General features: G+C 48.9%; 1 protein-coding gene across 10 annotated transcripts in view; it reads right to left on the reverse strand.

Annotated features, from left to right (window-relative positions):
• Nucleotides 1–88: 88 nt before the first annotated feature.
• The window catches only part of LOC105189016 (pyrokinin-1 receptor), a 45,970-nt gene continuing 32,296 nt past the window's right edge, over nucleotides 89–13,762 (reverse strand). For 9 of the 10 annotated variants that reach the window (XM_011150821.3, XM_025304873.1, XM_025304806.1 and 6 more), the window contains exons 4-6: nucleotides 4,258–4,475; nucleotides 3,002–3,434; nucleotides 89–1,848 (exon numbers count right to left, since the gene is read on the reverse strand). In XM_011150821.3, the coding sequence (XP_011149123.1) occupies nucleotides 1,592–1,848; nucleotides 3,002–3,434; nucleotides 4,258–4,475 (908 nt within the window). In that variant the 3' untranslated portion in view covers nucleotides 89–1,591. The remainder of the gene's footprint in view (nucleotides 1,849–3,001; nucleotides 3,435–4,257; nucleotides 4,476–13,762) is intronic. The other variant, XM_011150823.3, reaches the window with a different exon arrangement.

Raw genomic sequence — 13,762 nt, forward strand, 5'->3', positions numbered from 1 at the left:
AGCGAAGATGGGCGTCTAAGGCGACGCGGCTGTGCGGGAGAATGGAAAGCACAAGGGGGGGGCGAGTCAGGATCGTCGACGTGCGGTTTACAACTGCTGGAGTGTATTGAAACGGACAGTCGCTATACATCTTTATTTAACAAATCGTGCGCTCATATTGTACAGCTTATGCGAACACGGAGTGGCGCCGATCCGCGGCGTGCTCGGGTCGTCGTCGACGATCGAACGACGACGACGACGACACGCGAGGGAGATCTTGTCGCCCGCCGCGATATATGCGCGATAGAAAAATAAATGCTGAGCCGTTTCGCTCGCGAAATGCACAAGCAGTGGGTTGCCCGGCCGGCCGTGGCCGGCGTCGTTCTTTAACATCGCTTTTACGACAATCATGGAAATAAATAAGTCGATAGAGGCGCGCTTCGTCGCGAGATAGAAATGTCGATGGCGGACGAAAGCGTAGAAGCAGCCCGGTTAATATTAAGTCGACCATCTTTTCCGACCATCTTATCATCGCGCCGCTATCGCGATTTATTATCGCGAACATTGAGTGATTCTTGTTTACACCCGTATATCTATTTAGTTTTTTCTTTTACACGGAGGAGTGGAATTATCAACGGCACGTTAAACAGCTATCATGACTAGCGGAGAGTCTCCGCTTCGGTTGCAAAATCATCGCGCAGACTTGCCGTTCCACCTCGCCTTCGTGATTCACGGGATTTGCGCGAGGAATTAATCTTCTCCTTCTTTCTCTCTCTCTCTCTCTCTTTCTCTCTCTCTTTCTCTCTCGCTCGCTCTCCTTCGCACATTTCTCGTTTGAGTACCCGCGTGAAATTCCGGACACACGTGAGTATTTCCCCGAGAGCGATTCGAGCGACGACTTCCTGCAGCCTCCTTTTCTCGTAATTCCCCTATTATTCCGCTGTTCGTTTAACACGGGGATCGCCAAAGCGGTAAAAATGGTCGGTTTGAAATTCCTTTGTAAAAATTACTCAAATTTTTACATCACACGCACACACCCATGTATGTTCCCAACGGACATCAAGTAGAACCAAGAGGCATAGATAAAAACACATTTTCGCCCTCGCGCGAGGTAATTTTTATGAGAATACCCGTCCCGGTAGAAACAGCTCGCTCGTTAATCGACGGTGGTTCCGCTGTTAGAGTTTTCCATCATCGACATGCGTTCGAATAAGCCTTCTGCTCCTCTCATGGTGATCGGTCCGCGAGAGCCTGCTCTTCCGAGCTACTGCGTAGTACGCAGCGCGATAATTACTGATGACGCAGCCGTTTCGTCGCGCGAAAGTCGCACTCCGCAGAGCGTTCGTGCGGAAACTCGCGACCTGTTCGCGACGAGCGAATTCGCTTGATACACGAACACTTACACATGTACACACATACACACACACACACACACACACACAATGTCACACTGCCAAGCGTGGAGCACGGTAGGACTTGCGCGTTGTCACGGACTTGCTGCTATGACCTAGCTGAGCAGTCGGCCGTGATTCGTAATCGCGCGTTCATCAGCATCTCGGAGTCGGCGACGTCTCTAGCTCGAGAGACGACGTTCCCTCGTCGAGAGCGGGTGTCAGGTGACAAGGTCGAAGTTCAGCTCGCCCATGTACCGCGCCAGCTCCGAACCGGTGAACTCGGTCTCGTCGAGGTCCTGGAGGCTGGAGTTGCTGATCGTGTTGGCGCTCTCGATGCTCGGGTGGCTGCGGAATCGCGGCGACGTCGCCGGCGCGACCACGTCCGCCTTCGACTTCGGGCTGGCCGGCGGTAACTTCCGGTGGTGCGCGAAGAGCCCCTTCGTGCCGAAGCCGAGCCTCTCGGTGAGTATCCCTGCTGGAAATGTGACAGTGCTGAGCACGTCTCCGTGGTAACACGAGAGCGGGAGCGAAGCTAACTCTCTCTTTCTGAGGTGCCTTTCGGGGGGGTAATTATCTGATTAATTGTCCAATTCGCCAATTCTCAGCCAATAATATCGTCGGCGATCAGTCAATCAGTCTTCGTGAGTCCCTAACATTATTATCATTAAATAACATTATGATCTTTAACGTCCAATAAAGTCCTATTATCGTTATTATTATTGCTTTAATTGGAAAATCTCTCTTTATAAACGCAATAAAGCACTCTTCAAGAAGAAAAATATGCCGAGATGGATGAAGAAATGCCGGAGGAAAATACCGGATTATAGTTACGATCTACTATAGTTTACAGTCCCCAGCAAGTTTCAGCGAAATTAAACAGATGTCACGGATGGGAAGCGGGAGTGTTCGTTTCAAGACCGAAGAAATGAAAAAACAAGGCCACGCGCTTCGCACGAATGATCCCTCGTCTCTTGCTTCGAAGGACTCGCTCATACGTTCCCTCGCCCTCGGGACGAGTATCGAGGTCTCCTAACGGCGCGAGCACGTGTACTATTACCAACACGCACAATTCGCTCCGCTTTATCGCACCCTCTCGCATGCTCGCCGTCGCGGATCAATCTGGCGCTTTCGCAAGAGCGAAAACTCTGGTACATCTTCTCTCCTCCGCTCTCCGTACTCTCTCGCGGTACCCCGATCCAATAAATCACATCCGAGACCATCGCCGCGCACACGTCGTACTTTATACTCTCGCGAAATAACATTTTACGTGTGAGTAAACACAAACGCGCGTTCACGGAGAACGGGAAACACGCCAAAACACCCTTCACTCCCATATTTTCTCTGCCGAAGACCTCTCAATTAATGAGGTAAATACGACAGGGAAGGAAAGAAAGAAAGAGAGAGAGAGAGAGAGACAGAGAGAAAGAGGGGGGGGGGAGAGGGGGAGAGAGAGAGAGAGAGAGAGAGAGAGAGAGAGAGAGAGAGAGAGAGAGCAAGAGAGAAAGATAAATAGAAAAAGAGACAGTCGGTGCCGTTAACGTAATCCGCGACGCACAGAGCCGTCGGAGGAGGCCATCGCAAGCCCCCGGTTGACTGAATGGGGTCGCAAGAGCGCAAACAGACGTTACCTAAAGTAACAGCTTTCGGCGAGCGGTGTATCTTCAGCAGACACTCGTTCGCCGCCACGTTGTTGTTGCCCTCGTTCAGGGCCTGCTTACTGATCGACGTCATCACGGTGAACTGGCTGATGTCGGAGCCCCTGGACACGCTCCTGGCGTACTCGCGGCCGGCGGTTTCCTTGATCGTCGCCTGGTAGACCACCCGGGTCTGTTGCTCGCCGCGTGACGCCAGGCCGTTCAGTTCGCAGGAGTTCGCGTTCGCCAGGCTGGGGTGCGATGGTCGTTGCTGCTCGTCGCTCACGGATATCGAAGGCGACGGCTGGATGTCGTCGATCCGATACCTCAGGGACCGTTGGCAGCGCGACAGGCTGCTGTAGATCGGCCGTCGGGGGCTGCTCCTGCGCGACGAGCACTTCCTCACGCAATGTTTCGGCAGCATCGACTGGAAGTGAGACTCAAGGTAAGCCGGGGGAATCGCGACGATACCTCGGACATTTTGCCGATTTATTCGATGAGTTTCTCATCGAAGTTCCGCGGGTGAAGTTCCTCCCGCGCGAGGAGGGTGCAAAGTATATGAGCGGCTGAGTTTGCGCGTACGTGTCGTGAATCGCGCCGAAACTGAACGCGCAGATTGTGTTAGTACGAGTATATATTGCAGATTTAATGAAAGTAATATAACAAGATTCTTTTACAACTTTATGTATAACGTAAATTATATGTCATACCATATTAGAGATGCCCGCAAAATTTCGTCGATGATCGAATTTTTTCACAAACGCGGAATCAAGTAATTTATTATAATTAATGTTATAATAATTATAAAAATTAATTATAATAATATCATAATTAATAATTAGGAAGAATGATAAGAAAAGACACGTCGCTCAAATTCGACAAACTTTTTCAAGCACCTCACTATGTTATTCTAATTACGTTATATCGTATATCTTCTAATTTTTATATTTAATAAGAATTTTCAGCTACTGAAAATAATTGAATTGATAACTATAATTAGTAAGGAACTAAGTAATAATTGAAATAACAACCGAAGACATGTAATTTTTCGAATTACACGTCCCGTTGCATCTCTTAAATTATTTTAATTTCCCATCGTATAATTACTTCAACCGTAGACCGTTGATCACCAGCAGAAGCGTAGCTCGAATTTCATGCGAGAGCATAATTGCTCGAACACAAAGCAGCTTACGAGATTAGAGATTAATCGGTTAAATCCGATGTTACAGAGCGAGTGCCTGAGAACTCACCTTGAAGGCTTCCCTGAATTTGTTGGACATGATATTGTAGAGGAGCGGGTTCACGGTGGTGGATAGATAGTAAAACACCCCCGACACGTACGTGAGGGTGGTGTAGACTATAACCAGGGCGTCCTCCGGCTCGGCCATGCTGCTCTGAGCGTACACGGCCAGCAGCCTCTGGGCGTGAAACGGCGCCCAGCAGATGAAGAAGGCCACCACCACTGCGACTGTATGAACGAGAGTATTCGTTATGAAAATTCAGTTAGCCCGGTTGGGTCAGTCGGTCGGTCGCTGGGAGGGGGAAGGCCAGGCGGAAACGGATTTACCTTGTCGCGTGCAAGATAAATACGACGGGGTAAATTGTGTCAGATGGGATAAATAAATCGCGCGAAATGAGACTCGCCACGTGCCTTAATCGAGATTTATTCACGCTTCCCGATCTGAGGGAGAGAGAGAGAGAGAGAGAGAGAGAGAGAGAGAGAGAGAGAGCGCGCGAGAATAGCAGACATTCTCGTGAAACAGGAAGTTCAAGGAAGCGCGAGCTTGCGCCGATAATTTTAATTACAAGAGATCCCTCGTAAACGACATTACGATGGAGCAATTAATCCGAAGGAGCTTCGCAAACAAAGTTCGGAGACTTACGCGCCGATAAATCTCCCCCGAAACTTTGACGCAGCCAAAAATTTAAATTAGATGAAAAATTAGGTTACCCGGGGCATTACGATTCCACGACGAGAGATTCGTCAAAGGACCTCATCCTGGACACCGCGCTCTCATCTTTGAGACACCTGCCGATGACGTCATCGGAATCAATTCGTAATCCGCAAATTGCGCGTCTGCGGCCAACATTGCCGCGCCGCTGGTCATCAACGATTGTATCGATTGTAAGACAAAGGCTTAACCGATAATTGAATGATTGGAGATGGCTCCGATGGAGAAGCGTAACTCGAGATTATCTTTCAGGTGCGAATCGTTTCGCACGAATTAATTAAATTACGAGAAACCCGACAAGTAAATAAAATGCGAGATACATTATCTCCCGTCTTTATTCTTACCGGCTCTCCCTCTCTTCAGCCGCGACACCACTCGCTTCAAAGCGATCGATCGCACGTTATCGCAGCTTCATTCGATTGTAATACCGAAGACACGATGAACACCATTCGAATCACACGTATCACTCGCCTAGCTTTCTCGGCCGTGGGAGCAATTTCTCTCCGACGCGATCAATTATACTTTACACGTGACGGCGTCGTCGATATCCGTCACGGAGCCTTCAATATGCTGATGAAGAAATTAAAAATCATCGTTGACACTCTCGGGAGAGAGAGAGAGAGAGAGAGAGAGAGAGAGAGAGAGAGAGAGAGAGAGAGAGAGAGAGAGAGAGAGAGAGAGAGAGTGCTCCGTGCGGAGGATTCGCTTGTTCTTCGAATGTGAGCATTGAGATAAATCACCGGCGACGTGGATTCGTTGTAAGGGCCATTTGCCTTCATTTGGCGGCCATTGCGGGCCAGGTGTCTCGCTTTCCGCGACTACATTGGCGCCCATCGGGAAAATGAACTTTTATTACACCGCTCCCGCTCCCGCATGATCGCGGAGCGTCTCCTCTCCTCTCTTCCGCCGAAAGTGGAACGGACGCGCACGTGTAGACAGACAGGAGGTTCGAGGTTCCGTTCGGGGAGATTTCCCCGAACACGTCAGGTAGCGGCGACGGCGGAGGACCAGAGATATACCATCGCCTCCATTCGCGTCGAACCGTCCCGGCGAGATTCAGGCTGGCCTCCACCCCGCAATAGCGGTTCCTGGTGAAGGATCCACGCCTTGTTTATCTCGCACCCGAGCAGAATCCTCCGCGGGATATTCAGAAGTTCTCCACTGTAAAGCGGCCGCTTCCCTGGAGGTGAACGAGCGTGAGCGGAACTCGAGAGGGAGAGAGAGAGAGAGAAAGAAAAAGAGTCGCGCCTGTACTCGAAGATACCCTATCGAATCTTCGGTCTTTCGTTCGACTTTCCCGGTGATTCGCCATTTCCCGCCGCGGAATAGGCGCGTCGAAAGTCGCGCTATAAATTCTATCTGATGGCTCCTTCGACCGCGTCGGCATACGCGCCCGTGTTCACGATATGAATCTTAATTCGCGCCAAACTGGTTAAGGACGTCTCTCTCTCTCTCTCTCTCTCTCTCTCTCTCTCTCTCTCTCTCTCTCTCTCTCTCTCTCTCTCTCTCTCTCTCTCTCTCTCTCTCTCTCTCCCTCTCTCTCTCTCTCTCTCTCTCTCTCTATTTCTCTCTTTCTCTCTTTCTCTCCCTCTCCCCTTGGTGGCTCTTCTTTTTTTCATTACGACATAAATAACATAAATGTTAAACGAGCTGAGAATTTACGAGGCATCGAGAGAGTGGGGAAATCGCCGTCTCCCATGGGGGAGCCGCAGGAGACGCAGTTTCCCCGTTCTCATTTTCTCGCGGCACGTAGCGACCCGTTCGCGCGAACAGCTTCGGCGGATTTTCTCACGTTACCGGCCTGACTCGCGTACGTACCGCGATAATAAATTCCCGACGCTACGGCGATAATTGTTCAATATAACGCGGCCGCTTGAAAGTTCCTCGGGGAGTTCCAGCGCGCAACCCGACAATCCCGAAGACGCAAGCGCCCCCCGGCTGGCGGAGGCGAGAGTCGTTCTGCGAGTAACGCGACGCCATTTTGCTCAGTTTAGTGGCCCGCTTTAAAGTAATTTTGCGCATCTTCGAGGAAGGATATTTCCCCGAGAGCAGTTCCTGAAGGGCTGTTTCGCGAGTTACGACGGAATTCCGAGCGAAGCTTCCGACTGTGGCGAAGAAAATACATTCGAAGTAGTGCGATCACGTATCGAGCCAGTCGAGCGGGAAGTTCGGTTGGACTTTTGCGCCGAGTTTGCGACTGCACCGCATTCGACGCGGCAGCGAATTACTCGTTGGTCAAATTAATTGTCGACGATTCGACGGTTTTCCGCGATTCCTCGCCGTCCGACGTTCCGACAATTGCGAGACATTGTTATCAGCTGCCTGTACCGCACGTGCGCGAAATTGGCTGCGTTCAGCAGGACAAAACGGTTGCAAAACCGTTTTATGATTTTCTTCTGAACGGTTTCTATTAAACAGACTCAGCGGTCTAACATATTTACTCAGCGGTCGCCATGTTTCTCAGCGAACTAAAAGTAAGCTGAATCTAAGCACATGTTGAGCAAGATGGATGCCCCCAATTTATGTGAAGCGTAATACACGCATAAAGACGTTATATATAATGTAGATTCTATAGAAGTGCACGAGCAATTAGAAAAAGATATGTATAAATAATTTAATAATGAAATATATAATTATACTCATATCAAAGTATATTAATGCATATTATAGATGATGCATAGGTTAGAATAAAGCCGCACAGCAAAAATAAGAAGAAACGTTTCAAATTTTACATAGGTCTTTTTTAATGTAATAAGTATATCAAATATAACAGCTGAATAATAAAAATGCATGTAGAACTATTTTACAGCAAGTAATGAAAGGTTAGTCCGATGTTTACAAATATATATATATATATATATATGTATCACTCTGACGAGTACAAAGAGCGTTCAGCAGAACATCTAAACTGTTGCAATGTATCACTAATGCCCGAATTTCTTCACCTTTGTAAAGTTTATATCCGACAGATAAACTTATTCGGTACCTGAAGTAGCGGATATCTGGCAGATATTAATTCCAGTGCCCTGACATGATTAAAAAATTACAATAATACGTAATCTGCTGTTGCTGTTGCTGTTTTTATGAAAACACAACATGGATTTGTTATTCATGAATATTAATATTTTTGAATCTGATGATAATGATGATAATGAAGAATTTGTGAAAAGAAGACCCTATACAGTAAGAAATAAACTGAACAATTTTCAAGTGTGGAATGACACAGAATTTTTCGAACGATTTCATTTCAAAAAGAATATAGTGCTCGAATTATTACATCCAATTGAAGACCGATTGTTAATACTGTGGAAATTACTTTAATTAGTTAATATTAGCTCGGAGAAGAATATGTCGCTGGCGGAATATGGTGATTTATAGCAAATTTCTAACACATTTTGTGTCAAAAGCTAGTAGCGCGAAGAATAGATACGTAACCAGAGGTTTTAGTGAAAACGAATTTTTTACTTATCTGACAGATACCTTTATCTGGAAGATAGCTATTGGGAGGTGTGAAGAAACCGGGCATAAACCGTTTACAAAGAGCTGGAGTTCTGCTGAACGCAACCATTGTCTGTCGAAGATCGAACCGAACCTCTCGACCAACCCGATGCAAAAGTGTCGGTAGAGTTCTGATTGTTCATCCGATATTTTAGGCCTGCGTGGCGCGGAGAAACGCTTCAGCTGGCTTGCTCGTTGGCTCGCGCCGTGTTGTCGATCGTGAATTTCTTTCCGACGTTTCGTAAATAACACAGTTGACGAAACTGCTTCGGCGGAAGAGCGATTTATTATTCATAACTGATCACTCGAAAAAACGGGGACGACATATCAAGCCAGCAATCCGTCACCGTGACGGCTCTCATGTTGATATTCAGAAACGAATGCGTGCGGTTGGAAAATACCGACAACTTCATAACGCGTCGATCAGCCAACTTGAACGCTCTGCGTTTCCGCGTTTCGAGTGCTTTCGTGCTTCGAATGTCGCGTCGCACGTGGAATGTCCGTCGACGCGCTTCGGAATCACCACTTACCCGAAGTGGGCCCGGCGAGACAGGGTTGATTTGCAAAAGTCGCACGGTGAGAGCGGCCGGTCGATTGCGAAGCATCGTTTAATAACGTTGGCAGAGGAGCAGAAAAAGGGAGAATCGCCTCGGTCGAACTGGAAGAGAATCGCGCGCGAACGAAGGGGTGAAAGAACTGCTGCGCCTTTGTTCGCACGCCCTATCGCGGGTGTTAAAGGATGACAGATGCGACATGGGTGTGGGTAAAAGGCACGGGCGAACGACAGCCGGAATAAAGTTTCGTGATCGATTCGCGCAAATTCCCGCGCGATAATGGAAAAACTTGGCAGGCTTATACGATAAAGCAAACGTTTGCGTTCTCCCGAGGCCTTCGGGCGGCCGGCGGCAAGGAGCGGGAGAGGTCTCATCTGCATTATCCACCGCACAGTTGCTATTTACAATCCATTCTCGGGTGAGAGGAGATAAATAAAGAGCGAAGTAGAGAGAGAGAGAGAGAGAGAGAGAGAGAGAGAGAGAGAGAGAGAGAGAGAGAGAGAGAGGGGGGAAGGAGAGTCGTTTGCACGTTGACGTTTTGCGACTCACCATCGTCGATAAGGAGCGACGAGCGGCAAACAACGGAGAGATAAATGATCGAGAATGAAAGATCCCACGGTTGAGCGGCGTTCTCGACAATAGAGCGAAAGTTCGATTCGGCGCGGAAAGTTCGCGCCGTGAAGAAGCGCTGTTTGCATCTTACGGGACACCGCGATCGTAAATCGCGACCTGTTTAATCGAGAGCGGCGCGCGGGCTTGTCAAGGTGGCGATTCGAAGCATCGCTGTCGTGTTCGCCCTCGCGTCGCGCTGAAGAAGAAATAAATAAAGCGGAAGAAAAATAGCCGGCGCTTCGCCGCGAGAGAGGACGCCGCTATTTTTTTTCCTTCCCCTTCCGCTTCCGCTTGTCTCCCTCCCGCATTTTATCTCTCCTCAGAAACCGGATCTCAGCGCGCACGCATTGTCGGACGGACGGGGATCGCTCACGGCGAGAGTGTCCATATGCGACGGCCGGCGTTTTTATTTCGATTATCTGCCCGACGAAGGTTAAGCATCAGGAGGCGAAGATAAGCGATCCCCCCTCCCTCTGACGTAAATTCGTCCTCGCGCCGATGGATCCTCTTTTGTCTCGTCAGGCGCGGCTAAACGCGCGAAACAAATCGCGTGTAACTTACACGCAGCGAGGAGCTTCTTGTTTCTCCCCCCTCCCCTCTCCGCTCCTCTCTCTCTCTCTCTCTCTCTATTTTCTTTTCTTTTTTTTGCCGTCGTTGAGCCTTCCGTGTCCCGCGCACGAGTGTGCTTCCTTTTTCCGCCGTCTCCCCTTTCTTGTTGCCACATGACGCCACGTGAGTGTGTATCGTTACGTAAGGTCGCCCAATTCGATTAAATTGATTAATCGAGCAGATTCTTCCTCACGGAAGAGCGGCTACGCGTCCATTACCACTCGCAAAAAGCGCGCGATCCGCGCGGCTGACCGAACGAGCGCTATTTTTACGGACGCTTGGGTACGCGCGTGCAGCAGCGGCGAACTTTACCGCGTCCGCGGAGACCCCGTTGAATCGCGCGACTTTTATTGTGCTCGCTCGATTAAATCCCCGAGCTATGAACGCGTTATGTCGGGGAATAAAGTCGCCGGACACCGCCTCCGCCGCCGCCGCCGTCGCCGTGCGCGTCGCAATTGATTCACGAGCGATCGTATAGTCACGCGTCCTCGTTTACAGGACATCGACATGTCCGTTGTTGAAATAACGAATGCCACCAGCGGCCTTTCGCGTCGCACGCGCGATGCCTCGCGATAATCCCGCCGACGCTCGTTATCTCCGCAATCGCTCGTCTTGTCGAAATTAAAACTGACCGCGCGCCGCTGCCGATAATTGCGCCTGATAACCGTAGATTCTCCATTCCTCCCGCTCCCCCTCCTCCCTTGTGATTATTAATTAATCAACATCGCGCACAACAACCGGCTTGTCGCAGTGACGTCCCACTTTTATCGAGGTTGTTTTGCAGAGGCATATTTTCCTCGAGGCGATTTTCCGAATTCGGAGGTGGTTTTTCCGCGGCGGAGAAATGTCGACCGAGGTAATTCCGTGTTTCCAACGGCTGCCGCAATTTTTAATCGTGTGTGCGTGTGTGCGAGGTCTGATCGAAAAGTAAAGAGAATTTTGAAATTGCTCGCGCTGTATATCTTGTCTATTCAGTCGATTCTTTTTTCGTGTGTTGATAGCACTACCAGTGACGTACGTGCCAATTTTCAGGCAACTGCGACGTTTAGTTTGTGTTGTGGCGAGCGAATGAGCGAGACGTACTTTTCAGGGTGTTTGGCGATTTTCGATGTGGCGAAATGTCGGATCAGAGAGCATACCGCTTTGCTTATCCAACAGTTCTTGGCGAAACACAACACCGTTGTGATGCCGCAACCACCTTATTCTCCAGACACAGCCCTCTGTGACTTTTTCCTATTTCTCAAACTCAAAAGGACACTCAAAGGATAACGTTTTTCAACAATAGATGAGATAAAGGCGAAATCGCAGATTCGGCTCAAGACGAGATACCTAAAGAGGCGTTCCACCAGTTGTTTCTCAAACTGGGAACTACGTTGGCATAAGTGTATAATATCACAGGGGGACTACTTTGCAGGAGATGGGATAAACATTGAAGATTAAATACATACTTTTCGAGAAAATTAAAAATTCTCGTTACTTTCTGATCAAACCTCGTACGTCTCGGCCGAGCGTCAAGCGAGCAATTCCACCGGAGCAAACTGGAAGTAGAGATGTGCGAATCAAGAATTTTTATGTCGAATCGAATCGAATCTCATTTTTTAAATTCGAATTCGAATCGAATCGAATCTATGAAATTTCATTCGAATTCGAATCATTAAAAAATTTAACACGACTATTAAACATGGAAATAATGATGGAAGATTTTAATATGAAAGGGGATATTGATATTGTAATATCAGCTTGAAGTAAAATATATATTTAAATATTTAAAGTAATTTGTAATTAAGTTATTAATTATAAGTTAAGTTAATTACAAGTTAAGGGTACTACAAACACACAGGCCCAGACGGCCCGTTTTACAGCTGATGCACGCAAACGATAATGTATTTGATTCCTATTCGTATTATTCGGATTCGAATCATAGGGATTCGGATTCGAATCGAATCGAATTACATTAGATTCGATTCGATTCGAATTCGAATAGTTCGCACATCTCTAACTGGAAGCCGGGAAAATGCGCTCGCCTGCAAGTTTGCCCGTTAAAAAACAATGTAGTTCGCCGAGAATCCGACCGACCGACCGATCGATCGATCGATCGATCGTTCGAGGCGACGCGCCTCGACGTCTCCGCCGAGGAAAATCCGCGTCGCCGAAATTGGCCGAGAGGAATCTGTCGTTGCGAAACAGTGCGATGGAAATGGAGCGCCGCGAGTAATTGCACGGCTCAAACTGGGTCAATATGTTCGACGAGTGCGCCGCAAACTCGGTCTTCCGCCAAGTTTGCGCGGAGCCGATAAAGGCTGACCAGCCGAACTGGCTAGCTGGCTGGCTGGCCGGCTGAAACAAGGAATTAACTACGCTAATTATTATTCTCTCTGTTTCGCATCGAGACCCCTCGTAATCATGCACCGCGTTCGCGTGATACGCTTCGGTTACTTTCGCTTGCGTCGAATCGTCTCTCCCTCTCTGCCGCGCGATCCAACGGTATAAATTACACGGGGTCTGCGAAATGCGATGTATCTGGGAGACGGTCAAATATCGAATGTCAAACGGCACGGAGTCCCCGAATAAACATCGATCCGCAAATTTCGCCGGTGTCTCCGGTCGGTGCGCAGCCGAGGCGACACCGGCCGGCGTCGTTTCCGTACACCGGTTACTATACGCTGTTTGATTCGTCGAGCATTCCATTACGCTGCTACGACGCAGCGGGCGGATTACTTCCCGAAGTCAATCAAACGAAAGATGCCTCGGAGGTCTTCCTCTCTCGAAAGAGCACGTCGAGGCAGGAGGAGGGCCAGTTTTCGATCAGTGAGGCGGAAGAGAGCGAAGAAAACAAACCTGTGTGGGAAAAAACTTTCCTCCCTTTTATCGGGAAGTATGCGTTATCTCGGCCGAGGTCGAAATGAGAGAAGGTGGTCTTTAGCGAGCAGGCAAACGAGAAAAGTTATACGGGAGGCTCGCTCGGCGAAACGTGTGGGGCTCCCCTCGGCCGACGCTCGACGCAGATTGACAGATCGATATGACACGAACGCGAGTGCCACGGCAAACACAGATGCTTATTATCGCGCGTGAGCTCCCTTCTTGCGAGGGGGGAAATCAAGAAGTCGAAACGGTAGCTTCGAGAGCCCGCAGCTCCGCTGTTTTTATTGACGCGCCGTCCGCGTCGAGTAAGTCCGAGCTGTCCCGCGCGGAGTCCCGATAACGCAATTGTCCTTACGATAATATCGCGGTGCTATCGCGGTGTTCAACACCGCGATAGCACCGTGTTTGTTGGCACAATGACTGCAAATGATTGGATTGTATGGAACTCGAGTAGAACAAGCTAAAACTACCGTCGGAAGTGCGGTAAGTCGACGGCACGACTATCTTCACCGAGTGTCGCGCTGATGCCAGAAGTTAAAAATAATTAAAAAATAGTTATACGGCGGAACAATGACTGCAAATGGTTGAAATGTATGAAACTTGAGTAGAACAAGCTAGAAGTATCGTCAAAAGTGCAGTAAGTCGACGGCACGAATATTTTCACCGAG

The sequence above is a fragment of the Harpegnathos saltator genome, unplaced genomic scaffold (genome assembly GCF_003227715.2).
Source record: "Harpegnathos saltator strain DR-91 unplaced genomic scaffold, Hsal_v8.6 scaffold1, whole genome shotgun sequence".
Taxonomy (NCBI): domain Eukaryota; kingdom Metazoa; phylum Arthropoda; class Insecta; order Hymenoptera; family Formicidae; genus Harpegnathos; species Harpegnathos saltator.